Genomic DNA, 27,487 nt, shown 5'->3' with positions numbered 1-27,487 from the left:
CGATGTAACGTTGCATGTCTTATGTTTTACGAAAAACGGTTTGAAAAATGTAGGTTGTTTGACTCTAGAAATCGATAGGATCTTTGATTCTAGTTTTTATAAGTAAATTAATCAATTGATTGTAAATTCGGTTAATTGGTGATAATTCACTTATATTTTCAGTAAATATACATATATGTTGATTAAAGATTCACACAAGATAATTTGTTATCGAGTTTATTCTCTACATATTCTCATAAGTTTATGTTGGTAACTCATGGCCATTTATTGAGTATACTCTCAAGGAATCTTTTCTGTTAGGAAGGAGAAAAAGGTTAAAAGAAAAGCAAAATCGCAGGCTGCAAATATAAAAAGATAAGCAATGCAGCACGCAGAAAGCAGTTGATATGATCATGAGAAGAAGAGAAGAGCTCTCTTTCTCTCTCTCTAGACATGGGCGATGAAGGAGAAAAACATGAATAAAGGTGAGTCTTTGTGGAGAGAGAGAGAGCGGAAGGGGACAGTAGTTGTCCTGACGGTTCCACGTGGCAAGATGGAATTGGATGAAGAACACCCTTTTTCTCTTTCTACGGAGTCTCTCTCTTCGCAACAACACACACACCAAAACCCATGTCAGTGTGTGTGTGCTGTGCAATTCCAAAGTCCAAATCTCATTTATCTATCTATATATGTGACCCTCATCCCCGGCGATTACGTGTCATATACTCTTTCTTTCTCTCTCTCTATTTATTCGATTTGCCCCCTTCTCCCGCATGCCCTAGAACACAAACCCCGCTTCTAAACCCATCAATCTCCTGTGCTTTCTTGCTCAACATCCTTCTCTCTTTGATCTACTCCTTCAAAGGCTGGTAAGTTCATCTTTACTTGTATTTTGGTTAATTGGTTGGTGGGTTTTCTTTATTTCTCTTAATTTGAGCCGTTTCTTGTTCGATTAGGGTGAATTTTGCTCTCTCTACTCTCAATTTTCGATCTTTGTGTGATTTTGTAAAATGGGTTTTGCTGAATTGGGGTTCTGGGTTTGGTAGTGGGAGTTGTTGAATGTACGCGGTTGATCAAGTAAAAAGGGGCTTCATTGAATTAGCTTTGACTGTTCAATGTTTGACCTTGTCAAAAATGGTGGGATGTTGTTTGAATTCATTGTTAATGGAGTTTCTATATAAGCTGCGTCTTCGTTTTTATTACTTTTCTTGATTGTATTTCTAATTACTTGCATTGAGATGCATAAATGCGGACTCCAATTTCCTTACTTGGCATGCTTGGATATCGTGAAAGCTTTAATTGCACTTGATTCATTAATCAAACAATGAGTTTAAGTAATTAAGCTGCTTACATTATGTTCTTCTACTGGTCGACAAAAGATTGTGCCAAACATTTGCTTTGATTGACGATTTTTGCTTCTTTGTATCCTTAATACGAATTTAGTAAACACTTTGATAACAATCATGTCCGGATTTTGGTGGCATTGTGTTATTAATGTTAATTGACATCACAAAAACATATTTTCCTGTTTTTTTGGACCTTTATGTTGTGTTGCAATTCGGTTTCTTATGTAGTTGGCATTCTTTTGAGAATGCCCTATCTGTCCCCTTAATAATTGGAAACAATGTTGATTTTGTGTCCATAAAAGGTTTACTTTTTTTTAAACATCTCCAATCTTTTTTGTCATTGTGTAAGGGTAATTAATATCCATGTAACACAAGTGTTGCAAGTTAAATTGAAATGAGGGAGTTTAACCTTTATGAATTATTTTAATGGTTTTGTCGAATTTTCATCAAGTTGTTCGAGTAATTGCTAGCTAGATACATAATGCCTTTACTATATGAAACATCAAAGTGATAAAAGGGAGTTTGTATTAAATGAGGTGCTTCAATGATGAAGCTTGTTGACTTTCCTTATTGAGATGCACCATTTCTACTTTTGAATTCTTTCTTTTTATTCATTTCTCATAGATACTAGTTCATGAATTATACTTTGTTCCCCTTACTTCTTTTCCATTAAAGATCATAGGGCTTTCTTTTATGGTCAATTTCCAAAATGTGGTTTACATGAATTCTAAAACCGTTTTTCAAGAATGTTTTGGCCTAACATTCTTGCGGTAACTTTGTGGTAGATTTGGACTTCACAAATTATGGTTCTTGAGGGTGATACGTGCCAAGTTTATGAATTTTTTATAATAATCTTTAACTCATTGGTTCTTCTTTAGGCATTATTTATATATTTCTTTTGGTGCAGAGAATTGGGGGTTGAACACATGAACACATGCAATGATTTACCAAATTAATTCATGCGATTCAAGCTTCTAAAATGAAACATTTGGATCAAAAAATGAAGAATAACGAATCATCAACGAGTGATGTCATAAATGGAAATTGGGTCTTGAAACGCAAGAGAAAAAAGACATCTTTTGGTCCAGTTAAGTCAAATGGAAACAAACAAGATTCTACACCTTCAGACTCTCACACAAGTACATCATCTAAATGCAAGGCTAATAAAGACAATTCTTCTGATCATTCCCCTTCCAAAAAGAAAGGAAATGATGGGGTTAGTTTTGTCTTTTCCCATCTTACTTTAAAGTTTAAAGAACTACTCGTATTTGTTAACCATTTATTGTTTTGTGTTTATATTTTCAGTCCTACTTTGAATGTGTGATTTGTGATCTTGGTGGTGATTTACTCTGTTGTGATGGATGCCCTAAAACTTATCATATTGGGTGTTTAGATCCTCCTCTTAAGGTTTGTCTAATTCATATTTGATCCTCCATTTCTTATGATGTTTACCTTAATCGAAGAGGGAATGGAATCGGAATTAGAAAATCCTATTTGTTTGCCTTAAAGGAATGGAATGAAGCATTTCCCTATGGATTGTGATCCCTTATATTTATATTACTTTCAACAGCATTAACTTTTTTTTACAAATTTCAAAACTTCAGTTACTTATTTGACTATTTGAAATACATATAATATACATTGTAAACGAAATGAAATATGCTTATGCAATTTATCTAACGATAATGTAACTAAAGTTTTCTTTTTATAAAGTAATGTTTTTTCTTTATTTGTCAAGTTTTCTAATTATACATAACAAACAACATGTTAAAATGGCCCATTCCATTCCATTACCTTTGTCATTCCATTACTTTTTGCATTGCATGCCTTTGTGATTCCATTCTATCATACTAAATAGACCTTTATCCTTTTTGTTATTTTATTTTTGGTTTATAAGCGAATCCCAAATGGAAAATGGAGATGCCCAAACTGCTGTTCAGAAACTAATTCGGTTGATGTGATTGAAAAACCGGATCCAACTTCAAAAAGGGCAAGAACCAAGGTTACAATTGGGAAATCCAAAAGTAAAAGTAAAACTTCAAAAACAGATAAAGTATCTAGAATTTTGAGGAGTACAGGTGTTAAGAAAAAGTCATCAACCAAAGTGAAATCATTTCCATTAAGCCCAAAAGTGGATTTATCAGCCATTGATGGATCTCTTGAAAATAGTTCATCATTTGTAGATATCAAGAAAGAAAAAGAAACTGATTTGGAAGAAACAAAGTCAAGCACTCCTGAAAAGGTTATTGAGTTGGAGAAAAAGGAAGAAAAACCAAAGAAGAAACGTGTCAAAGATCGATCTAAAGAAAAGAAAGATGTTGATGTGTCGGAAGGGTCAACCAAAAAGTCAACGAAAAGAAAACGAAAGGCTCCTCCTTTAGATGATGTTGAAAAGAAGCTTCCGGATGGTTCTAGAAAACGTGAAAAAACGGATTTGGAAGTTAGTGAAACAAGTAAATCTAAAAAAAAACCGAAGTCTGTTAAGCATGCAAAGGCAAAGACTAAATCTTTGTCTAAAAATGACATGGGAAGTAAAGTTGGGGATATCGAGTCGAAAGACAAGGTATCAATATACTTCCATTTTAGCCCTTATACTTTCAATTATATGAAATTCTTGCTACTTTTTTCATGATATGATGTCTACTTTTTTCTACTAAACAGATGGAGCTTGAAGAAGATGCAAATCCATCACATGAATCACACGAATCAGATAAAGTTATCGAATTGATGAAAGATTCAGTTCATGCCCATGAGAAAATGCAACAGGTATTACCCAAATTACCCTTTTAGCCACATCTTAAAGAATCTTCCCGACCCTATATTCACATCCATGTTTCTGTCTGTATGTTCAAGGTTGATAAGGTCCTTGGTTGTCGAATACAAGTTCTTGAAAAAAAATCAACAGAGTCTGAAGAAAATGGAACATCAGAGAAAAATGAAAACCCCACAACTCCAAAAGTTACAGATGCTGAAATTCCAACAGAGGACACTAAGAATGATGAGAGTAATTCAGATCAAATGATTCTTGAGAATGATACAGGGGTAGAGAAAATGAATGCCCCTATGGTCAATGATTCTATGGAAGAAAAGAATGATCTTGATTCTTTAGCCACAGATGAGATAAAAAACGACACTTCTGCATCAAAATCAGAAGATTTGGCAAAAAACCCTGAAAAGATTCCAATCAAAGAGAGTATTGAAGCAACAAAAGCTGGGGAACTACCTTCTGTTCTTGAATCTGTAGAGGGTAAGAAGAAAGATTTAGACTTGTCTCCAAAATCTTTATCTTATGAGTTTTTAGTGAAATGGGTTGGAAAATCCAACATCCACAACACTTGGGTACCTGAATCAAGATTAAAAGTTTTAGCAAAAAGAAAACTAGACAACTACAAAGCAAAATACGGGTTCACAGTGATAAACATTTGTGAAGAACAATGGAAGATTCCACAACGTGTGATTGCTTTACATTCATCTAAAGAATCAACAGAAGTTTTTGTGAAATGGACTGGTCTTCCATACGATGAATGCACATGGGAAAAGACAGATGAGCCCATAATCGCAAAAAACTCTCATTTAATCGACTTATTCAATCAATTCGAGAGGTTAGCAATTGAAAAAGATTCAGATAAAGGAAAAAGTCAACAAAAAAGTCAACAAAGTGATGTGATCAATCTAACCCAACAACCTAAAGAGTTAGGAGGACAATTATTCCCACATCAACTCGAAGCATTAAACTGGCTCCGAAAATGCTGGCACAGGGGTAAAAACGTAATTCTGGCAGATGAAATGGGATTAGGGAAAACAATATCCGCATGTGCGTTTCTTTCTTCATTAAACTTTGAATTCAAAGCAAGATTACCATGTCTAGTTTTGGTTCCTCTCTCCACAATGCCAAATTGGATGTCAGAGTTCTCAGTGTGGGCCCCGAATTTGAACGTATTGGAATACCACGGGTGTGCACGCGCCAGATCACTAATGAGACAATTCGAATGGCATGCAAATGATTCAAATAAAAAAACAAAAAGTTACAAATTTAATGTTCTTTTGACAACATATGAAATGGTTCTTGCTGATTCGAGTCACTTACGTGGGGTCCAATGGGAAGTTCTTGTAGTTGATGAAGGGCATAGGCTTAAAAACTCAAGTAGTAAGCTTTTTAGTTTACTCAACACGTTTTCCTTCAATCATCGTGTGTTATTGACAGGAACGCCCCTACAAAACAACATAGGAGAGATGTATAATTTACTAAATTTCTTGCAACCTTCTTCCTTTCCTTCATTGACTTCATTTGAAGATCGTTTTAATGATCTTTCAACTGCTGAAAAAGTTGATGAATTGAAAAAACTCGTGGCCCCACATATGCTTAGGCGGTTGAAAAAGGACGCAATGACGAATATACCCCCGAAAACCGAACGAATGGTTCCTGTTGAGTTGTCTAAAATTCAAGCTGAGTATTATCGTGCGATGTTGACTAAAAACTATCAGGTTTTAAGGAACATCGGAAAGGGGATTCCGCAGCAATCAATGTTGAACATTGTAATGCAATTGAGGAAAGTTTGTAATCACCCGTATCTGATTCCGGGGACGGAACCGGAATCAGGGACAATGGAATTCCTTCATGATATGAGAATCAAAGCTTCTGCAAAGCTAACTTTACTTCATTCCATGCTGAAAATCTTGAAAAAGGAAGGTCATCGAGTGTTAATCTTTTCACAAATGACAAAACTTTTAGACATTTTGGAGGATTATTTAAACATTGAATTCGGGAGGGAAACTTTTGAGAGAGTGGATGGATCTGTTTCAATAGCAGATCGACAGATGGCAATTTCAAGATTTAACAATGATAAAAGTCGGTTTGTGTTTCTTTTATCCACAAGATCTTGTGGACTTGGGATCAATTTAGCAACTGCTGACACTGTGATAATTTATGATTCCGATTTTAACCCTCATGCTGATATTCAAGCAATGAATAGGGCTCATAGAATTGGGCAATCTAAGAGGCTTTTGGTGTATAGGCTTGTTGTTAGGGCGAGTGTTGAAGAGAGGATTCTGCAGTTGGCTAAGAAGAAACTGATGCTTGATCAGCTTTTTGTGAATAAGAGTGGGTCCCAGAAGGAGGTGGAGGATATTTTGAGATGGGGGACTGAGGAGTTGTTTAATGATGGGTTGGGGCAAAATGGGAAAGATGTGGGGGAAAATAATAAAGTGGAAGAAATTGTGGGTGAACATAAGAGTAGGAGAAAGGTTGGGGGATTAGGGGATGTGTATCAGGATAAGTGTACAGATGGGAATTCAATGATTGTTTGGGATGAATCAGCGATTCTGAAGTTGCTTGACCGGTCAAACGTTGACTCTGTGTTGACTGAAAATGGTGAAGCTGAGGAAAATGATATGCTTGGCTCAGTTAAGGTATGTTCAATTCTTTTCTTCTTATGGGGATTTTATATAATCGTATTTTTATGCTACAAATTAGTGGATTGCATTAAGATGTTTTGGAAGGAATCGGAATTCTATTCCATTCCTTTGTGTATTCTGTTTGGTTTGTAAATCGGTCAAAGGATTTTTTTAGAATGTGAATAGTGACAAATGGGAAAATTCGACTTTATTGATTTTTTATTGTCTTTGCTCAAATAGTCTCTGGATTGGAATGATGAATCCAATGAAGAACAAGGGGGAACGGAATCACTTGTGGATGTAATTGATGATGCCACTGCTCAAAATCTGGAAAAGAAAGAGGATAATTCAGGAAATGTTGTTGAAGAAAATGAATGGGACAGGCTTCTTCGTGTGAGGTAATGTGACTCATTCCATTCCCTTGTTTATTCCATTACCCTTGCCATTCCATTCCATTCATTCGTCATTCCATTCCTTTGTAGATGGGAGAAATATCAGAGTGAGGAGGAAGCTGCTTTAGGTAGAGGAAAAAGGCAAAGAAAGGCTGTTTCTTACAGGGAAGCCTATGCTCCAAGGCCTATTGAAACTTTGGAGGTATCTTTCCAATTCCATTTCTCTATTCTTAAATCTAAGTTACACTTTTGGTCCCAAAACATTTTCTCTTGCAATTTTGGTCCTTATTTGAGGTTCTTGTAACGTTTTTGGTCCCTGTTTCTAGTAAAATGACTATTTTGAGGACCAAATCTGCGAAACATATTCAGGGACCAAAAAGTCATTTTACTTGGAACAGGGACCAAAAATGTAATTTACTCTATATTTGTTGATTGACTTGCAGAATGGTGGTGATGAGGAGCCAGAACCTGAGCCTGAGCGCGAATATACGCCAGCTGGACGAGCTCTTAAAACTAAGTTGTAAGTAATTTACATTTTTCGTCCCTGTGATCTATTCATTTTTCCAATTTTGGTCCAAAAGTGAATCTTTTTTGCATTTTTGGTCCCTATACAGTACAAAGCTTCGAGCCAGACAAAAACAAAGGCTGGCTCAGAGAGATGCTATAAAAGAAGCCCTTTTGGCTATGGAAGCCTCAGGTGGTGGGCCCCACAACAATGGTCTAATGTGGAGATCTGATCAACCAATCACAGAGAAGCTTCCGGATGACAAACCAATAAGCAAGGTATAGAAATAAAATTTGAAATCTCATTTATTAAAGTTAAACTAAGATTCTTGGTTTTGCAGGAGGGGCAAAATAGGAATTTGCTACCGGTTCTTGGGCTATGTGCTCCAAATGCTACTAAACTAATGGAGTCATCATCATCATCTCAAAAACCCAATCCCAAATCTTCTAGAAAAAACAAGCACTCGATAGGACTCGAATTCCCTTTCCACTTAGCACCTTGCTCTAATGATACAGACACCAAATCTCATCTGAAAATTGACGAAAATACCCTCCAACAACATGGTCTACCTCCAGTAAGCCAACTAAAATCACCATTTTACCCTTTTTGTTTTGAGTGGTTGGTTTAAGTTTAATCTTTTATATCTGGTAAAATGTTGCAGCATGTTCTTGGGAAAGGAGTGGAGGCTTCCGAGAGCTCGGGTGGTGATGCTTTATCTCATGAAAAAATGGTATTACCGAAACTACCCTTTGACGAGTCAATGATGTCAAAGTTATCTTTACAAGTAAAAAACCTTGCCCATCATCATCAACAACAACATCATCATAATCATAATCATCAACAACCTGAATTCTTTCCGAGTTTATCTTTAGGGAGATCAATAGGAGGGGGGGAATCAAATTCCAATCTTCAAGATTTCTGCACGATTCCATTCCTCCCAAATTTGCGATTCCCTCAACAAGAATTGGAAGCCATGGGTCTCCCACCCATGTTGGGATTAGGTCAATTCCCACCTGCTTTTTCTTCGTTTCCCGAAAACCACCGGAAGGTTCTAGAAAACATAATGATGCGAACAAATACGGGATCAAACAATGTGCTTAAAAGAAAACTTGTGAAAGATTTTTGGTCAGAAGATGAGCTTGACTTTTTATGGATCGGTGTTCGAAGACATGGTCGGGGTGGTTGGGAGGCAATGTTGCGGGACCCACGTCTTAAATTTTCAAAATTCAGAACACCCGAAGATTTGGCTAATAGATGGGAGGAAGAACAGGTCAAAATCTTGGATTTGACTGGTGGTCAAAAGAAGTCAAATGTTGCGAAATCAGGGAAAAATCCTTCGTTTCCGAGTATTTCTGATGGAATGATGAAACGGGCTTTGCATAGAAGTCGATTTGCTAGTGGGCCTAGTGGGCCTCCGAGTTTCCCGCCACACCTTATGGATATGAAGTTAGGACTGGATGGTCCTTCGACTTCTGGTTTTGACAATTTAGACCCTCCTCCTCCTCCTCCTCATAGATTCCAACATGGGAATTCGAATTTCCCTCCGATTCCGATGTGGATTCCGGAGCGGTTCCGTGGGAATTTTTCCGGGGAGTCGTCGTCGTCGGTGGGGCTCACGGAACCGGTTTTACAAAACCCGTTTGGACCGAATACTTTAGGGTCTCTTGGTTTGAATGGGTTAGGTGGTGTTGATTTACAAAAGGAGCCAAAGTTTGATGTTAATGTAAGTAATCAGGAGAAAGATGAGATTGGTGGTGGTTCTGAAAATAACAATAAATTGCCTCATTGGCTTCGTGAAGCGGTGAATGTTAATGCTCGACCTCAAGAGCCTCAACTCCCGCCTACTGTCTCTGCAATCGCGCATTCCGTCCGTTTGTTATATGGAGATGAAAAACCGACGATTCCGCCGTTTGTTGCTCCGGGATTGCTCCCGATTCCGCCAAAAGATCCTCGCCGGAATTTGAAGAAAAAGAAGAAAAGTGGTGGTGGCGGCGTACATGGCGGAGTTCAACCACCGCCAGATAGTGAACATGGTGCTTCAACTTCAGGAAGTCAGGCGGTGGTGACGCCACCGCCACCGCCTCCACCTTCAGAACGAGAATCGTCTTGGGATGAACCGGATCTCAATGCACCGCCACCAGTTGTGGCAGAGCCACAGCCTTCTCCACCGTGTTCAAATCCCGAAACTAAAAGAAGTGACATTCCGGTGGTGGTGGATTCAAGTCCGGTGGTGGTGGTGGTGGATGATGTTTCATCGGAAGGGACAGTATCAGATGATGAATCTTGACGAATGTGGAACTATTTTTGTAGGCATATGTTGCAATTTAAGTGTAGTGGAAAATATAGGATTTTGTTTGTAAAGTGGTGTAAGAAAAAAACTGTTGAAATATATGATCATGATGATATCGCATATGTTACTGTAAATGTGTAAATCCTCACATGCATGGGAATTCGTGATTCCAAAGTTGATGGTCTTTAATTATTGTTTAGAAAACACAACATAAAAATATAATCAATCATTCATAAACTAAAATGGAGCCTTTTTCACAAACAATCTCAATTTCAGTAGAGCTATAGAAAGATTCTTACAATTACAAATTCACAAATTCTCAGATATTTGGTATGAAGAAAGAAAATAAAATCCCAAAAAAAAAAGAAAAAAAAAGAAAAAACTAAAATGTGATTTCACAAGGCGCATGGAATGTCCTACCACGGCAAATTGCTTCAAGATTCTCTCCGGCGTATGAAACAAGCGGTGAAACCTCAACACCTGTAAAGTTCAAATAAGGGTAACGGAATCAGTCATTCCATTCCGGGATTGAATGAATGGAATCAGGGATGGAATGGAATGAGCAATTCCATTCCATCGTTTTGAAAGTTTTTTTTTTTACCGGTTGAATATAAAGGGACTGAATGGGTTAAGAAGCCGCCAGCAGCCACCACCCATCGCGTATGCAAACGGAGGACAAGAAGGCGAGCACTGTCTGGAGTGTCAAAGTTTGACCCATTCGCGTTCTTCACAGGGGCAAATTCTTCTTCACGTAATACCTATTTAAAATTTAAAAAATAAATAAATTCCGAGACTTACATTTTACAAAAAAAAAAAAAAGAAAAAAAAAAAAGACCTCAAAAAGGGCTGTTGAAGGTGCATATGGGAAAGCGTCGAAGATAAATTGTTCTAGTTTATATCCAAGTGTTTGCCCATGGATGGAGGGGATTTTCTTTTCAGCAAGGTGGTATCTGTAATTCTTGCAATGAATATAGGGGTAAAATAGTAAATTGGACAATGGGAATTGGTGAAGAAAAAGGCTAAAAAAAAAAAAAAAAAAAAAAGACTGACATGCTGTCCTTTTCGAGACCATTTGCAACTTGGTTCAGAAAGTCCAAAGTAAACATATGGAGGCAAACCTGAAATATTATAAAAAGCAAATTTTGGTTGTTTATAGTATATAATAATTAAGAGAGGGTAATTTATAAAGAAAAGGGTATATTAGTCAATATACATTACTCCAACAATATCGAAGTCTTCCAGTTCCTTGATTAATTTCACTAGCGAGTGACTGATCCAACTCACTGTATTCAACTACAGTTACAGGTCCTCCTTTACCACGTCGCACGAATACACCAACTTTTTCTTGAGGGTATGCCTGATTTATAAAATCATTTATTATTATATAAAATTTAAAATTATTAATAAAAAAGAAACAGAAAAGAGAAGTAACTCACTTTACGTACAACTTTAGCAGCAGAAGCTACACCTTTGTCAATGAAGTACCCCAAGAAAGTAGGATCACCAACACGAACCTAAAATTTATAAAAAATAAAAATTTTTTTTTTTTTTTCAACTATGGGTAATATTTTTAATAAAATAAGGAAGCAAAATTATATACCAAAGCATTGTCAACTCCATAGCAATCCAAATATTTGACACCTCTCATAGACATATCTTCTAATAATCCTGAATGCTTCAATGCTGATTTTTTTTTAAAAAAATTCAAAATCTAAATTAGTTATCATTTCAGATTATTAAATAAAAAGAAAAGTACTAATGTAAAAATTAGAAAAGTTGAAAATATATTTATCTTGAAAATATACCTGAATAAACTCCTCCATTCCCATCAGGAGCTTTCGCCACCTGGCTTCAAATTTTTAAGATTTTCTTAAATACCATATTATGTTTGTACACCATATTAAATTGAATTTAAAAAAAAAAAAAATCAAATGAATATTTTTCTAAAAAAGTCCTTATGATGTTGGTTCATTCCAAGTTTGGTCCCTCTCTTGGATGGGTTTACTTTTTGGCTGTTAGTTTTTTTTTTTTCAAAATGACCATTTTGCCCTTGGACCAAACCCAAAAAACAATTCAACATTTTCTTTATATTCTTCAAAATGCAAAATAAAAAATACCTTGCATGGAGATTCCATAATAAATCTACCATCTTTTGAAACACAAGGTATTGTGCCTTGTGAAAAGAATGTAACCTACAACAAATAGCTTCCAAAAATAAATATAAAATGTTTCCCAAAAATTTTAATTAAAAAAAAAAAAAAAAAAAAAAAAAAAAAAAAAAAAAAACTCACTTGATCAGATTTAAGGCCAAAATATTTATGATATTCGAAGAATGTACGTGTGGTTTCATCAGTAAATGGACTTGTCATTATGTACCAATGTATAGGTACAATATTACCAGAACCTACATTTAAATATTTAAAAAAAAAAATAAAAATTAAAACAGGCACATAATTTATATAATAAATAGTTAAAATATTACCTTCGTTTATTGATTGAGTTGCTAATCTTTGGAGACAAATAATTCTTTCAGCCTGAAGTTGAAAAAGTGACTTTCCTGATGGAAGTCCAATATCTAAAATGAAAACAATTAATTAAACAAAAAAAAGTTATTTGACTAAATTAAAAAATATAATTTGAAAGAAAAAAAAAAAAAAAAAAAAAAAAAAAAAAAAACTTGAAACACTTACTAAAACATCCTTTTGGATCAGAACTTCCAAGCCTTGTCCCCTGCATTTAATTTTTTTTATGAAAAAGAAGCAACTTGTAAATAAAGTTAACATTTCTTTTAATCAATCTGATTTATTTTCTGACTTTGATATATATATATATATATATATATATATATATATATATATATATATATATATATATATATATATATATATATATATATATATAAATAAAGATTATAGTTTCAGTTCTTATAGAATACAAAGGCTTCATGTTCACAAGCCTAAAGTACTCTATGACACTCCAAAAAAGTACAACATTAATATCAATGGTAGATGTCACATTAAATAGCAAGACACACAAGTAATTGCTATAAAGATTTATGAACCTATAATTGCCCCAACATTGACACATAGTGGACCCTTTTACCCTTACTTGAATAGTTGAAAAGGACCTCTTTCCTATTTACAACTCTGCCTCCATTTAATTAGGATAAATGACATTGTATGTTCTTTAGGTAAATTAGTACACATTATCTTATGATAAAAGAATCATAATAACACAAAAATAATGAAGCTTTTGTTATGTAAACATTAACTATTCATTCACTATGCACTTTTCATAAAGAATGATTTACTTTCCAGTTTCCACCCTCTTTTGCTATGGATTCATTATGATTTTTTGTCATTAGTGGGCATCTCTAGAAACAAAAAGCAAAAGGAAACATCATATAGTTGCCATAATCCTTTAAGTAGATTAAGAACAGATAGAAAGATTCATTGTAGAAAACTAACTCATTACACTTTCTAAATCCTTGGTTTATAAATTTGTGGATCATGATCAATATGGTATTTGCTTTATGAACAAAAACAATTCAATGTGTGTATAAATAAGTCTGACACTTGATAGAAGTGAAAGTATAAAGAAGTAAAAATAAAGATATACCTGTCCACCAGATAAAAGCAATACAGCTAATTTCCCATCTGAAATGGCCTTCAATCCCATGTTCCACCATCTTTCTCTATCTTCAAGCTTTCTATCTTCTACAGTTGACACGCAACCCTCTGGCACTGGTTCTATGGCTGCTGTTGGTAGCCCTGTATCATCATCACTCACATAATCAATTGACTTCATCAAAACATAAATGGATTATGAAATAACATAAAGGAAGATGAAGGAAAAGAGTAACCATGTGATTGAAGTGAGCAGTGAATCATTCGATCAATCCTTGGAAGATCTAAACTCTGAAAAGAATGTAACGAATTAACATAGATTTTGAAGAAAAGAAGAAGAAGAGATAGGAGTGATTTTACTAAATCCAATGATACTAATAACTTCTGCAAATATACGCAGTTTGCTTTACACAATACCACAAATCCAATGTACATTTTTCCTAATTTGTAACGATGAAGATGCTTCCGCGAATTCAAAAAACAGGGAAAAGGATTATCCTATATTGTGCGGGATCTGGCATTGACAGTGATTAGTGATTACTGATATCACCAATCCAAATCCAATTGAACTAGTTTACGACTGCAACTAATAAATGCAATGTGTATTGAAAACGTGAGAGATCTAGAAATGATTTGGCGTGAAAGAAAAACCTCAATCTCCTGAATAAGAAAGTTTTGTTGGTCAGCAGAGAGTTGATCCCAGAACGCAAACGCATCCTCCTGGCCATAATCTTTGAGTCTTTCAAGCAGAGCCTGCGGTGGTGGTGGCGTTGGTGACGACGAGGCGCCGTTCATGTTCTCGGTGGCCAGTTCCCTCATCGTAACCACCGTCGAGTTTCTCTCTCTTCTCTCTCTTTCACTGGATCTATCTGTGTGTGAATGTAGATCTCAAGAGAGAGATGGGTTTATAGATTTTGCGAAGTATAGTGTGGTGGGCAGTGACGATCTGGTTGGTTGGTAGTGTCGTTGGCTCAGTTGGTGTGAGTGAGTTGTTTAGATAGAGATAGTGACAAAAAGAAGAAGGGAGTTTAATCAAATGATGCGATTTGTGATTGAATTTGAAGGCTGATGAATCATGAATCATGAATCATGAAATGATGAATGACGACAATTCAACTAATCAATCGAGACATCGAGTACAAAGAAATCGTGTGTGCTTGTGATTGTGCTTTTTGCAAATCACTGTATCATCATTACAATCCACAAACCTAATATTCAATTTCAAACTAGTGCTGATTGTTAACCTAAAAAGGGGTTTTGTTTGAAAACAAAAAAGAATTTAAGAAAAAGACAATTCTAGTGCCTTCATAATTGATAATAGTTGTCAAAAAATAGCTTAAAATTTTGTTTATTTGGATAAGATTTTTATAGTCCAATATGTTTAGGGCATTTTTATTTTATTTTATTTGTTTTTATATCATCTTTATAACATTTTCTTAAACTGAACATTTTATTTTCTTAATATTATTAACTAAACAACATCGTGATAAAGGCTGTGTTTGGCACGTCACAACTAGCTGAAAAGTTAGTTTATTTTTCGAGTTTTTTAAGTTGTCATGTTTGGTAAGCCAAAAAATAGCTTATAAGCTAACTTTTTAAAAAGCTACTTAAACTAGCTTTTTATGAGTTTTTTTTTTTATTTTCTAAATATACCCCTTAATTAATTATAAAAACATATTATTTTAAATGTCTTTTTATGTCATTTCATATTTTTCAGCTAATTTACCAAGCGTCATTTTTTATTAGTTAGTTTTTCAATTATCCTCTAGTTTTTTATTTAACAGCTAGCTTTTCAACTATCAATTAGTTTTTCAGCTAACAACTAGCTTTTCAGCTAGTACACCAAATATAGCCAAAGTATTAAGTGTTTAAGCTATGAAGGGTTTAGACTAGTTGTGAAAATGGTTTTTAAGCATGTATACACCAAAAAACTTAGACAAAATGTTTTTTTTTATAAAAAATTAAGATTTTTTGTAAAAAGTTAACAATTTTGCAAGATGCTTTTTTTTAATGGGGAATATATAAAAAAAACTAATTTTACATGCAATTGTGAATTTCGTAGAGAGCTATTTTGAGGAATTACGACATTTTTAGGCTTATTTTATAGCCACCATTAATGAAAGCCTATATTAGTTTTTTTTCTTAAAAATAATTATATATGCACAAATGCATAATGGACATTTTAAATTATAATTATTATTGGATTTATTATGTTTAAAATAATAAAACTTGAAGAAGAGAATTATAACTCATTGTAAAAAAATGATTACTAAAAATAAATTCAAAAGTACGTAACTTTCCTTCAATTTAATATATACTGTTATATGATTTTAATTCGTAAAACCGTTTTTGAAACATACAGCCAAACATTTCATAAATGACATTGAATATCGTCGGAGAGATGCATGTTAGACCATATTCCCAAATTTATGACTATTTATTTGAAGGGATACATGTTTGAGGATCCTTCAAGGTAAATTTATATTAAAAAAATAAAAAAATAAAAAAATTACTTCTGGCATAAAATATGGGATTTTGAGGAGGAAAATGTAAAGAGTACACAAATATGTTCATTACAAAATTTTGTTAAATTTAAAGGTAAAATTTATTGTAATATTCAATCTCAATGAAATTTTTGTTACAATAACTTAAAAGTCGTTGACGAATTATTCTTGTTGAATTTATTACGCTATCCATATACATTATTTTACTCCATTGTTTTTCATTATTGACATTTAATTTTGAAAAATATGCCAATTATTATTTTATTTTTTAATTGCGAATGTATCACATTATTGGTCATGTACTCATGTTTAATTTATGGTTCTTTAAATAGTTTATTATTATTATTATTATTATTGTTATTATTATTATTAAGAAAACTACACTATTTAGGGAGGTGATAGTTAGAGAATCTTCAATGGTTAATCACATAAAAACTTATTGTTTTTGTCGCATATCTTTCTAATGACTTTTATCTAACCAACAACTTTTATCAAATACCATCTACAATAATTAACCTTTTCAAAAGCTTTTTTCCTAAACTTAAATAAATCATCTTTTATCTATCTTAAATGTTTTATTAAGTATTCTCGTATAATTTATCATTTTTACTAACATATGTCATATTTTTTAGTATTTCTTGGGTAATTTTTCCAAATAGACACTAAATGCCAAAAATAAAAAATAAATAAATAAAAAAATAACTATCAGAATTTTTTCTACGAAACTATAAAAGACAATAATATATATATATATATATATATATATATATATATATATATATATATATATATATATATATATATATATATATATAAACAATAAAATATTATATAACCGTAATGTTTTAAAATGTTTGATATATTTTCTTTTTTTAATTTTGAGAGTCTTACAAGTTCTTTTAAATTATAAAACATTTTTATAAAATATATTCATTTTTATTGAATAATAAAAAAAATCTAATATTTAAATATAATTAAGGTCTAAAATAAGGTGTCATTAAATATAGGTATGTGATAAAACCTAAAATAAAATAAAAAAAATAGAGAAAAATAAATGTTTTGAATTACCTCTCTAAAAAGTCTTCTTCTCCAACGACTAAAATAAATAAATAAATAAAACTTTTTCAAATGGTAACAAACTATCATTAGATATCCTTTTTATCACTTAAATACTTATCATTATCAATTAGCACTCCTCACTAATTGTGAGTTCTTCATTTCCTTTGAGTTATCATCTTTGTAATTGTGTTTTGTTTGTTCGAAATTAATTTAAAGAAAACATTCCTAAATCCTAAAACTCTCATCTTTTAGCTTATTCAAGTTCCATCTATAACAATCGTTTAATATTCCTATCCAATAAAATATTGACAAATCACCATTCAATTTAATTTTATTTGATATTATTCCTAATATAGCCTTAATGAGTTTGTTAAAAAACATATGAAATGATGACACTTGTTATAATTTGATTGGATAGAAATATTTATAAGCATAAAAAGTACGAAGCAATTTAATTTCTCTGTTTGAATTCATTTTCAAAGATCCTATCCACCCTCCATAACGACTTCAATCTAATTCCATTGCCACTCTCAAACAAACATCAAATAATTAAAAAAAAAAGTTACACATCATATACTTTAAGTAATTCATATATTCAGACTTAAATCACTTCCTTCAAAAAACAAACAAAACCCTCTATTAAAAAAAATAATAATAAATAAAAAAACCTATTCTATAAAAAAAAAAGAGAGAGAGAGAATTATAAAATGGATGTGACCCTGACGGAATTATCCACTGACCCGGTGAGGAAAATGGGCAGGGTCGGGTGCCAATCTACTGTTGATATGGCTGCACTATGAGGAAGGCTTTTCATCCCATTCATATCATCTTGAACCTTAGATACACACCCAAAAATAAATATTTAAAATTAAGAAACTTTCATTTATTTATTATAATTATAATGATAAACAAAAATAAATAAAAGTATGTTGGTATTAATAACCTGATATATTGGTGCTCTGACTGAATCAGATGTGACTAAAAGTCGTTTGCCATTTGCATCTAAAGCCATTTCATGTCTATAATATTCGGAACTCTCAACATTACTCAACCTACATAATAATTTATAAATTTTTATTTATTTTTTTAAATCATATAAACTACAAAGGTTAAAAAAATGGTCAGATTTTTTTTTTTTTTTTAAAATACCTGTTGCAATTTCTTGACCAAAGAACTTTACCCTGATTTTGTAAGCTCCACTCAAATACCTAACAAAAAACAACAATAAAATATTACTTTGTAATTTTAAGGTTAAAAAATTTGGGTTAATCTCATGAAACTATGAAAGAACTTACATTTTGTGTTTTTTTCAGGATTAAACCTCATGTTTATTTTATTTCCTGAAAAAGACCTTGTATTTTTTGATTTTTCCGATCTGGCCCTTTTAGTCATTTTTTTTTTCAAAAAGAATTGCAAAATGTGAGGGTTTTTTTTGAGAAAAACTAAGAAAGTTGAGGGTTTTTTTGGAAGCATTTAGAAGGTTGAGGGGTTTTTTTCGGAAAAAAAAATACAAAGTTGAGGGCTTTTTCGGAAAAAATGAAAAAAATACAAGGCCTGAAACAAAAAATAAATTTGAGGTTTAATACGGAAAAAAACCAAACATAAAGTCTTTTTTGAGATTAACCCTCGAAGAAAACCCTCAACCTTCTAACAGTTTTCAAATAAACCCTCAACTTTTTTAGTTTTTCTCCAAAAAAAACCCCTCAACCTTCTAAATGTTTCCAAATAAACCCTCAACCTTTTAGTTTTTTCTCGAAAACCCCACCTCAATCTTCTAACTATTTCCAAATAAACCCTCAACTTTTTTAGTTTTTCTCACAAAACCCCCTCAGCCTTCTAAATGTTTCTTAATAAACCATCAACTTTTTAGTTTTTCTCAAAAACCCCCTCAACCTTCTAACTATTTCCAAATAAACCCTCAACTTTTTTAGTTTTTTCTCAAAAAACCCCTCACATTCTACAAGTTTTTTCAGAAAAAAAAAATGACTAAAAGGGCAACATCAGAAAAATTGAAAAAAATGCAAGGTCTTTTTCAGGAAAAAAAAAATAAAGTTGAATTTAATTAAAAAAAACACAAAATATAATCTCTTTTATGAGATTAACCCTAAAAAATATATATATTAAAAAAAAAAAGTCTTCACCTTTCCATCTATACCCAAGCTAAAAATACTAGTTTCATCAGGCCCAAAAAGAACAGAGCTGATAGCAGAATCATGAGCTGGCCATCCAGTTATTTGTAGGCCTGCTGACATATCTGAGTCTTGTTAAGGATTTTTTTATTTTATTTCTTTTTATAAAATCAGGTACTCATTTATTAAAAAAAATAAAAATATATAATTTTTTTAAGGATACCAAACATGTGAATCATTCCATCAGTAGCAGCAGCTGCTAGAATCTTTCCATTGTGGTTAAAGCACAGTGAGGTGATAGCAGGTGGATCTTTCCCAAGTGGAAGCACTGTCTTTAATAAAATGCACATATTTAATATTTATTATTATTATTATAATTATTATTATTATTATTATTATTGAGAATAGATGCAACTTCTTTCTACAAATACATATAACATACCATTGGCTTCCATGTCCTCATGTTCCAAACAGTTAATGATGCAAATCCCAATTTATCTATAAAATTTGTGCCATTTCTACAACAAAAATATTTTTATAAAACTGTTAATACTTTAAATAATTTTCAACTAAAGTTGTTAAATAGTAATACCTTCTGGAAGCTGCTGCAGACACAAAAAGTGGTTCAACTGGGCTGCATTTTAGGTCAAGAACACTGAAATACAAATAAACAAAAAGATTTTAAGGAATAAAAAAGAAAATAAAGAGATTTTGGTGTTTGGGAAACAAAAAAATAAGAATAATAGTATTAGAGATAAAGATAAACCTTGGAAATGCTTCAGTTGTGTTGAGATCACAAACAACTCTTTTTGCATCAACATTCCATGCTTTTATTCCTCCATCAGCAGTGCCTATGAGAAGCTTTATCGAATATTATTACTAATCTTTATCATCTACTTATGAAAAGGGTAAATGTGGAAACTAAAAGACTAGATTAGTAATTATAATTTATACCAATCGATCAGATTTGCAATCCCATTCTAGTGACATGATCTCTGCCCCACAATAGATTGTTGCATTTCTTGATGCTGAAGTTGATGAGTCATATGTCCATACCCTTCATTTAAAAAATAATAATAAGAAAATGAAAATACTAAATCTTGTTTTGAATTGTCTTTATAAGCACTAAGCTTTAAAGTTATCTCATTTTTTACCTAACTGTTCCATCTATAGAAGCACTTGCAATGTTGTCTCCAGATGTAGAAAACCTACAGCAACTAATTGGGCTTGTGTGGCCCAAAAAAGTTTCCTGAAAAACAAAAAGTAATAAAAGGTGTGTATAAATGATAATCACAATTCACAAAATTCAAGTATTATGATGAATGAGTGATTGCATATTGCATTTGCACCTGAAAGTCTACTTTCACTTCTGGGAAATCTTCTTCTTGCTGTGATTCATCGGTTTCTGTTGTCATATAGTTGATTTAGTCACTTCAACAATCACATCAAAGAATTGATTTTTCTTTATATTAATCAAAATGCTACAATTTCTTACCAATAGAACCATTCTTCTCATCACCATATCCACCATAACTGCTTTTTGAAGTGCTTTCACTTTGACCCTGCGGTGTATTAATATCCTTTTCCAAGGACTTTCTCCCACTCAAATGAGTGGTGGATGAATGAGCTTCACCAGATGAAACAACGGATTCTTTAGATAAAGGTGTAGTAGAGCACATAGATTCATTGTTACCATCAATGCTTAATTGGCGGGAAGTTGAAAGATTGCTGTAATTAAGGCATGCGATCAGTAGAAGTAAAATCCAATGTTTGGGATCAGAGAAATGGGGAAGAAAGAGGTTTACCTCCTGGAGCGACGTAATTGAGACTCCTTTTCCTCCAACAAAGCCTGAAGTTGTGAGAGTCTGGTGTTTAGATGTTTGATGTCGTTCTTGAGATGGTTCACAGTGTGTTTCTGTGAACTGATTTTCAGCAATGCAGGAATGCGTGGATTAGTTAAGGAGAATTTGCATTGCCATTGGTGTTTAAATTAGAAGAGATAATGAAATTCATGAATCATGACAAACTATTCAGGAAATTTGTTGAAGGATATGAGTTCCATTGAAGATTTCACTCAAGAAGTTCCTAAGAGAAAGATGCAGGGCATCAAACCACTCCCGAGAGAAGTAGACACGAAACAAGGGATCCAATCTAGGGTTCTTGATATACGGGATCGCTGCATAAAAAAGGGTTAAACCTCGAAGAAAGTAAAATTCTAGGAGCAGAAAAGGGGAAGGAGAGAAGACACACCAAACCACGACATCCAATCATGATCCCTTTGCAGCAAATCATCGCCATGAACTCCAAAAAATTCGATAACCTTGTCATTTCTTCCTGATTGTACGGCGTGAACGATGTAATATCGAAGAACAGAGATCTCCAATTTGGACAAGGTAGCAAGCAAGATGGTTTCGGATGAAGAAAAACATTGTTTGAAAAAAGTCAGCAAGGAAATTAGATTTTCTGCCTGGAATTTAGGGATGTATACTGAAAAAATTAGGTCAAAGATTTTATCCTTATGAAATCCTTTCCCAATATCTGTAGCCAATTCTTTCTCGAAAGATTGCAAAGTGTTTGTGAATCCTCTGAAGAACAGAAATTCCCTCACAAGCTCTTCGCCATATTTCATATTCTCCATTTTCTTTTTCGTGATTAGCCAGCCAACAAAGAAACGCAATGTATATATATGGCTAAATGCCTAGCTTGCCACTTACAATGATAAATTTAAAAACTTTATACACCCCTTTGTAAAATTTAACAATTGTTGTATAACAAATTAGTTCAATTCAAATATTTATTTTAACATTCTAATTATATATCAGTATATTTAAAAATATATAACAATTCATTATATATAGAACAAATATTGGACAAGCAAAAGGTTGTAGGATTTAAATACATAAATTCTACTTATGAAACACTTAAATATAAGCAACAATTGATATACTATCGGTTACAACATTAATATACTATCGGTTACAACACTCTGTCTTGGATACTTAGATTTATACCAAGTCATACTTATACTTCTTTGTCTTGAATATTTAGACAATACATTAAACATTCGTCTCATTAAAAACCTTATAAGAGGAAACCATTTAGGACAAAAACTTTGGTTGAAAGATAAAAGAGAACTATTTGGATGTCTTGAGCTATTTATGCAATATCATAAGTGAATAAGTTAAAATATTGACTCAATAATTTAAGCCTCATTAAATCCTTGACAAGAAAACCCGATTGGAAGAAATTGGTCCAAGGACAAAGAGTACATAAGGGCCAATGATTAGTAATAGCAAGAGAAATAACTATACATTGTGTGCCTCATTAAAACCTTGTTAAAAGAAAACTCAATGGGGATTATGTCACACCCCAAAACCAAGAACGGCGGAAACGTTCTGGGACGGAGGACTTCATGTATAGTATCACAACACAGTAAATGTAAATAAGCAAACAACATCATCCATTGCATTAAATATATAATTTTAATACAAGTGTGTTCTGTACAGTTATAGACACCAAAAATAATGAAACACAAAATAATATGAGATGAGTCTTGAATGCACTCCATCTTCTAAAAAGCTGGCCTCGGTACCTGTCTACTGACGACCTGAGAATACAAGTTATTTTGAAAGAGTTTATCAGCATTAAGCTGGTGAGTTCATAAGTATTTTAGTGTCAATGTTTCTTGTCAAAAACGTTTGAACCTGTCTCAATGTATAAATTTGTAAAAATGTAAGTAAATGTTTGAAAGTGTTTGTAAAAGTTTGAATCTCTCAGAAAATCCTATATTTTCTATAAAAGTAACCTTCTACCAAGGCTAAACTGTTTTGTAAACTTTTCTGTTGTAAAAGTGTGTAATTTCCCAAGTATAACTATCATTTGTTAAAAATTATAGTTTGTACATTAATGCTTAAGTGAGGTTATCACTAAAATATGTAATGGGTAAATCATTGTAGTACTGTAGCTTTGTACAATAAGACTACTATGGTACTAAATACTACTACCTTAAACCGGATTTATATTAAGGCATATTATGATAAATTGCACCATGCTATCGACTGGTAACAACGACATAATGAATGGTCGTAATAAAGAAATGACGTTTGGCACCCGCAGACCTGCAGGTCCGGCTGTAGCTAGCAGCAAGGTGTAGGATAGTCAATCCAGTATAGATCTATACGCAAACTCACGCTCTCCCTCCAAGAGAATTCTGGCTACAACTCGGGCCATGACATTTAAGGCATGCTCCGACACAGTGGATCACAATTATTACGTATTCATGTATATGAAATGTTTCTCGTTCTAGTATATCTGTATATGTACTTGTTTCTAGTATATCTGTATATGTACTTGTTTCTAGTATATCTGTATATGTATGATCCTGTGTTACCCCGATGGTAACTAACTAATGATGTACTGATGAGTATGAATATGGAAGTACTTTTATGTCTATATATGTATATATGATATATAAGTAATATTGAAACGACCTTCGGATGGTCACCCGAAATCCCACCAGACCACATCTCAAGGCGCGAAAAGGAAATAGGGCGGATGGCCTTCCTAAGTCCTTTAAACATTATTTATACATCTATACATATATGGGCATGCAATTTAATATATAAAAGCATAAATAAGTTTTCATAAAACATTTGAAGCATAAATATAATTTCAAGAGAAGATCGACTTGATGTCGATTCTATAAAACATTTTGAAGTCATAAGTTGATAAAACAGTTTAAGTATAAGAAGCATTTGTTTGAATCACAGTCTATAAATAAGTTTGGATAGTAAAACAGTTTGTAAAACATTTCAAAGTAAAGCAGTTTGATAAACAGTTTGAACAGTGGTAAAAATCGTTGTTTTCCTAGTTATTAATCACATGTGATTAAATGCAATCACATGTGATTGAAGCAATAACTATAAGTATTTGACTTGTATTCCCCCCCCCCCCCCCATAAAGTATTTAAAACATTTAAAATCATTTCAAAGGTTGATTCAAGGGGTATGAACTCACTTGTGGTGAGTCGTTTGAATTGCAGTGTCGGATACCGTGCTAGGTGGCAAACGGAGACTTGTTTACACGCACGAGCCTAGTTATCATATAATAAGCATATATATATAACTAATTAGACAAATAATAACTTAATAAATAAGTTAAGACACTTAGGAAACATGTAAACACTTTTTATAAGTGTTTAAGATCCAAATGGTTGCATCTAAGTTGCTACGGGACAAGGCAAAAGGGTTTGAAACATCAAATGGCCTTGCATAGGAGTTCACCACCCAACAAACCCCACACCTTGGAGTTTACGGCCGTAAACTCATGGGTTTATGGCCGTGAACTCCTCACAGGGTGGTTTTGGGTGTTTTATGGTGCTATCTTGATCCTATAACACTCCTAGCTTTGTTGGAATAACACATGAAGTAGTTTAAGGCTCTAGAATACTCCATAGTGGAGTTTACGGCCTAAAGTCCATTCACCCTAGAGTTTACGGCCGTAAACTCCCATGGGGTGATGGCTTTTAATTGTTTTGAGGCTCTTAAACATCAAGGATGGCTTCCATGAATTTATCTAAGGCTAATGGGGACAAGAGGCACACTTTTGTGCCTTCACTTGGAGTTTACGGCCCAAGATATGTTCCTTGGCCGTAAACTCCATTCAAGGAGTGATTATTATGTGTTCTACTCTCCATTCTAGTCCCAAGTATTCAAGGTAAATTGTCTTAAGGCCTAAGGTGTGCTTGGAATGATTTTTACCCTACAAAAAGGGGTTTACGGCCCAAGAGGGGTTCTTGGGCATAAACTCCTACAAATTTATGATTTTGAAAGGTTTTGATGTCTTAAATAAGCACAAGCATTTGAGGGTTAAAGTCTTTAAGCATAAGGGGAAGTTTAGGGCACATTAAGCCCTTGAAAAGGGGTTTACGGCCCAAGGAAGTTCCTTGGCCGTAAACTCCAAAGACTTGTGTTTCTTGGTTGCTTTTTGGTCCATAAAGATCATACCCTAACCCCTAAACAAGTTGTCTAACAAGGAATCGGGACTAGGAAGCCATAATGTTCCATTTTGGAGTTTACTCCCCAAGAACGTTCTTGGGCGGTAAACTCCCGGATCTTGTAATCTAAACATGTTATTGATGTTAATAAGCATCTAACAAGTATTGAAACACATATAGAAAAGTAGACTCACAATCTGGGATGAAAACCCGAAGATCCGTCAGAGAGAATATGGTTTTTCTCTATTTGGAATTGTGAATAATGAATTAATTAAATTCAGAAAACTATTTATAGTCCTGGAATATTTTGGCAGAAATTATTTTTATTCCTGATATTGGACTGTAACATTATGAAACTTGAAATGCCCAAATTTCACAAAACCAGGAGCATCCACTCTCCTGATATCACCTAAAACATGAACCCTAATGTACACGAACTTGTTTGGAAAAGTATGAAAATCACAGAAACTGAACTGGCTTCTATTGAATAGATGATGTTCGTACAATGGAAATTTCGGGTTGTCACAGATTAAAAAAACTCTAAACGAATGATAAACGAGTGCATAATGGTTAAAGTATTCAACTGGACACTACCCCTTGATTTCATCAATCTTTAGTGAAATGAGATACACTTTGTGTCTCATTAAAAACAACTTTGTCAATGTAAACCCTATGTGACAAAAACCTTGAAATGAAGATAAAAAGAGTACACAAGCATTCGTTGGATGCTACTCCTCACATGCACTCAATATGTAAGCATATATTAGGATAGAATCCTTACTTGCACACAACTTGGTCATGGTGCATAATACATGTCATTTACACCTCCCGAGTTGTAGCAAAGAAAAGAAGATAAGAGAAAAGAAAGTAATGAGAGAAAAGAAAAGGAAAAGAAATTTGTCTTTTGTGCTCCCGAGTTGGAGAGAAATGGAAGGAAAATTAAACATTTTGTTCTTTCTTTCCAAATCCTTCCAAATCGGAAGGAAAGTTACGAGGGAAAGTGATCATTCCATTTCCTTCCACTTCTTTCCTTTAATGAAACTCGGGAGCACCAAATTCTTTTACTTTCCTCTCACTTCCACCCATTTCCTTTCTTTTCTCTCCTTAAGTTGAACTCGGGAGGGGGTGTTAGGTAGCTTAGAGAGCTTCCTAAGTCCAATAGTTATGACATGTTTTTTGAAGGAATACTTTGGTAGTGACTTGGCGAACAAGTCTACATGATTCTTCTCTTCGCCAATATGTTGCACTTCAATCTTTTAAAATGTTTGTTGTTCATGTGTAAAGAACAATTTTGGTGAGATGTGCTTAGTATTATCCCCTTTGATGTAATCATGTTTCACGTAATCAATAACAATTGTGTTATCTTTATATATGACAACGGGTTCATTGGGATCATAAGAAAAATCACATGTACTTCAAATATGGCCAATTATAGCTCGAAGCCATACACACACTCTAGTCGCCTCATAAAGAGCAAGTAATTAGGAATGATTCGTTGAAGTAGAAACTAGATTTTGTTTACAAGAGCTTCAGGATATCAACACATTCTTGATGGTAAAGAGAACCAGATTAGGAACGTCCCTTATAAGGGCTTGATAAGTAACTTGCATTGGCATAACCAATAAGGACCGTGTTATTTCGGGTATCATTCAAGGTAAATACACTCGATGACGCATATGGATAAAATAAACCCATATTTATAGTACCTTTAAGGTAACATAAGATATCTTTAATACCATTCCAACAGTAGGGTGTTGTGTAGTGTTGTGTCGAGCAAGACAGTTCACATTAAACGAGATGTCATGTCCATGGTATTTAGCCATTATACTAATGCACATATTGTACCTATATATGAACACGCAGAGATTAATATCTCTTCATCGTCATCCTTTGGATGGAATAAGTCATTTTTAATGAATGAATGGTCATGGGAGTAGATGACGGTTTTGTGTCATGATGACTAAAGTGTCGTAACACTCTCTAGGTGTAATTTTCTTAATAAAGTAAAATCACATCTTTACGTTGCTCAATATGCGCGCCAAGACAATACCATGTTTTTCTAAGATCTTTCATCTCGAATTCCTTCTTCAGGATTTCAGTAGTTTCAAATAATTCTTTCGAGGTTCCTATGATATTTATATCATCTACATAAATTACAATAATCACGTATTCTGAGGTGGTTTTCTTTATGAACATGCATGGATATATCTCATTATTTAAATATCCCATTCCGATCAAGTATTCATTTGGACAAGTATTCCACATTCG

The 27,487-nt window shown here is 33.3% G+C and overlaps 3 protein-coding genes across 3 annotated transcripts; 1 reads left to right on the top strand and 2 right to left on the bottom strand.

The window, feature by feature from the left end:
- The first annotated feature begins 401 nt into the window (after nucleotides 1-401).
- On the top strand, nucleotides 402-10,040 carry LOC145086936 (protein CHROMATIN REMODELING 4-like). Its single transcript, XM_079024797.1, has 12 exons — nucleotides 402-848; nucleotides 2,233-2,541; nucleotides 2,631-2,732; nucleotides 3,223-3,888; nucleotides 3,987-4,091; nucleotides 4,179-6,734; nucleotides 6,960-7,117; nucleotides 7,202-7,313; nucleotides 7,555-7,631; nucleotides 7,726-7,894; nucleotides 7,957-8,190; nucleotides 8,278-10,040. Exons 2-12 carry the CDS (start codon nucleotides 2,305-2,307, stop codon nucleotides 9,901-9,903), a joined length of 6,042 nt encoding a protein of 2,013 aa, XP_078880923.1. The 5' UTR covers nucleotides 402-848; nucleotides 2,233-2,304; the 3' UTR covers nucleotides 9,904-10,040.
- Nucleotides 10,041-10,156: 116 nt separating this feature from the next.
- LOC145086937 (UDP-N-acetylglucosamine diphosphorylase 1-like) lies at nucleotides 10,157-14,749 on the bottom strand. Its single transcript, XM_079024798.1, has 15 exons — nucleotides 14,184-14,749; nucleotides 13,769-13,823; nucleotides 13,525-13,676; nucleotides 12,597-12,636; nucleotides 12,389-12,481; nucleotides 12,198-12,310; nucleotides 12,024-12,098; nucleotides 11,712-11,751; nucleotides 11,507-11,589; nucleotides 11,343-11,420; nucleotides 11,120-11,263; nucleotides 10,957-11,024; nucleotides 10,742-10,856; nucleotides 10,508-10,664; nucleotides 10,157-10,386 (listed from the first exon to the last, which is right to left on the bottom strand). Exons 1-15 carry the CDS (start codon nucleotides 14,349-14,351, stop codon nucleotides 10,289-10,291), a joined length of 1,479 nt encoding a protein of 492 aa, XP_078880924.1. The 5' UTR covers nucleotides 14,352-14,749; the 3' UTR covers nucleotides 10,157-10,288.
- A 2,867-nt stretch (nucleotides 14,750-17,616) lies between these two features.
- On the bottom strand, nucleotides 17,617-21,894 carry LOC145086935 (uncharacterized). Its single transcript, XM_079024796.1, has 15 exons — nucleotides 21,475-21,894; nucleotides 21,279-21,400; nucleotides 21,030-21,172; nucleotides 20,720-20,952; nucleotides 20,574-20,629; nucleotides 20,379-20,473; nucleotides 20,179-20,281; nucleotides 19,991-20,085; nucleotides 19,817-19,879; nucleotides 19,667-19,742; nucleotides 19,448-19,556; nucleotides 19,237-19,349; nucleotides 18,245-18,303; nucleotides 18,039-18,147; nucleotides 17,617-17,930 (listed from the first exon to the last, which is right to left on the bottom strand). Exons 1-15 carry the CDS (start codon nucleotides 21,860-21,862, stop codon nucleotides 17,796-17,798), a joined length of 1,899 nt encoding a protein of 632 aa, XP_078880922.1. The 5' UTR covers nucleotides 21,863-21,894; the 3' UTR covers nucleotides 17,617-17,795.
- Nucleotides 21,895-27,487: the final 5,593 nt, after the last annotated feature.

Source organism: Lactuca serriola, chromosome 2 (genome assembly GCF_051521515.1).
Source record: "Lactuca serriola cultivar US96UC23 chromosome 2, Lser_US96UC23_V15, whole genome shotgun sequence".
NCBI classification, from domain to species: Eukaryota; Viridiplantae; Streptophyta; class Magnoliopsida; order Asterales; family Asteraceae; genus Lactuca; species Lactuca serriola.
Note: the sequence above shows the minus strand (reverse complement) of the source record. Positions and strands in the feature narration are given on the sequence as shown.

Excerpts from the sequence above, each read along its gene's own strand:
- LOC145086936 (XM_079024797.1), top strand. The coding sequence starts at position 2,305 with ATGAAACATTTGGATCAAAAAATGAAGAATAACGAATCATCAACGAGT. Across the intron at positions 7,314-7,554 it reads GGCCTATTGAAACTTTGGAG|AATGGTGGTGATGAGGAGCC; the intron begins GTATCTTTCCAA and ends ATTGACTTGCAG. Across the intron at positions 7,632-7,725 it reads CGAGCTCTTAAAACTAAGTT|TACAAAGCTTCGAGCCAGAC; the intron begins GTAAGTAATTTA and ends GTCCCTATACAG.
- LOC145086935 (XM_079024796.1), bottom strand. The coding sequence starts at position 21,862 with ATGGAGAATATGAAATATGGCGAAGAGCTTGTGAGGGAATTTCTGTTC. Across the intron at positions 19,880-19,990 it reads ACAACTGAAGCATTTCCAAG|TGTTCTTGACCTAAAATGCA; the intron begins GTTTATCTTTAT and ends TTTGTATTTCAG. Across the intron at positions 19,743-19,816 it reads TCTGCAGCAGCTTCCAGAAG|AAATGGCACAAATTTTATAG; the intron begins GTATTACTATTT and ends TTTTTGTTGTAG.
- LOC145086937 (XM_079024798.1), bottom strand. The coding sequence starts at position 14,351 with ATGAGGGAACTGGCCACCGAGAACATGAACGGCGCCTCGTCGTCACCA. Across the intron at positions 13,677-13,768 it reads CTGCTCACTTCAATCACATG|GGCTACCAACAGCAGCCATA; the intron begins GTTACTCTTTTC and ends ATGATGATACAG. Across the intron at positions 12,311-12,388 it reads AACTCAATCAATAAACGAAG|GTTCTGGTAATATTGTACCT; the intron begins GTAATATTTTAA and ends ATTTAAATGTAG.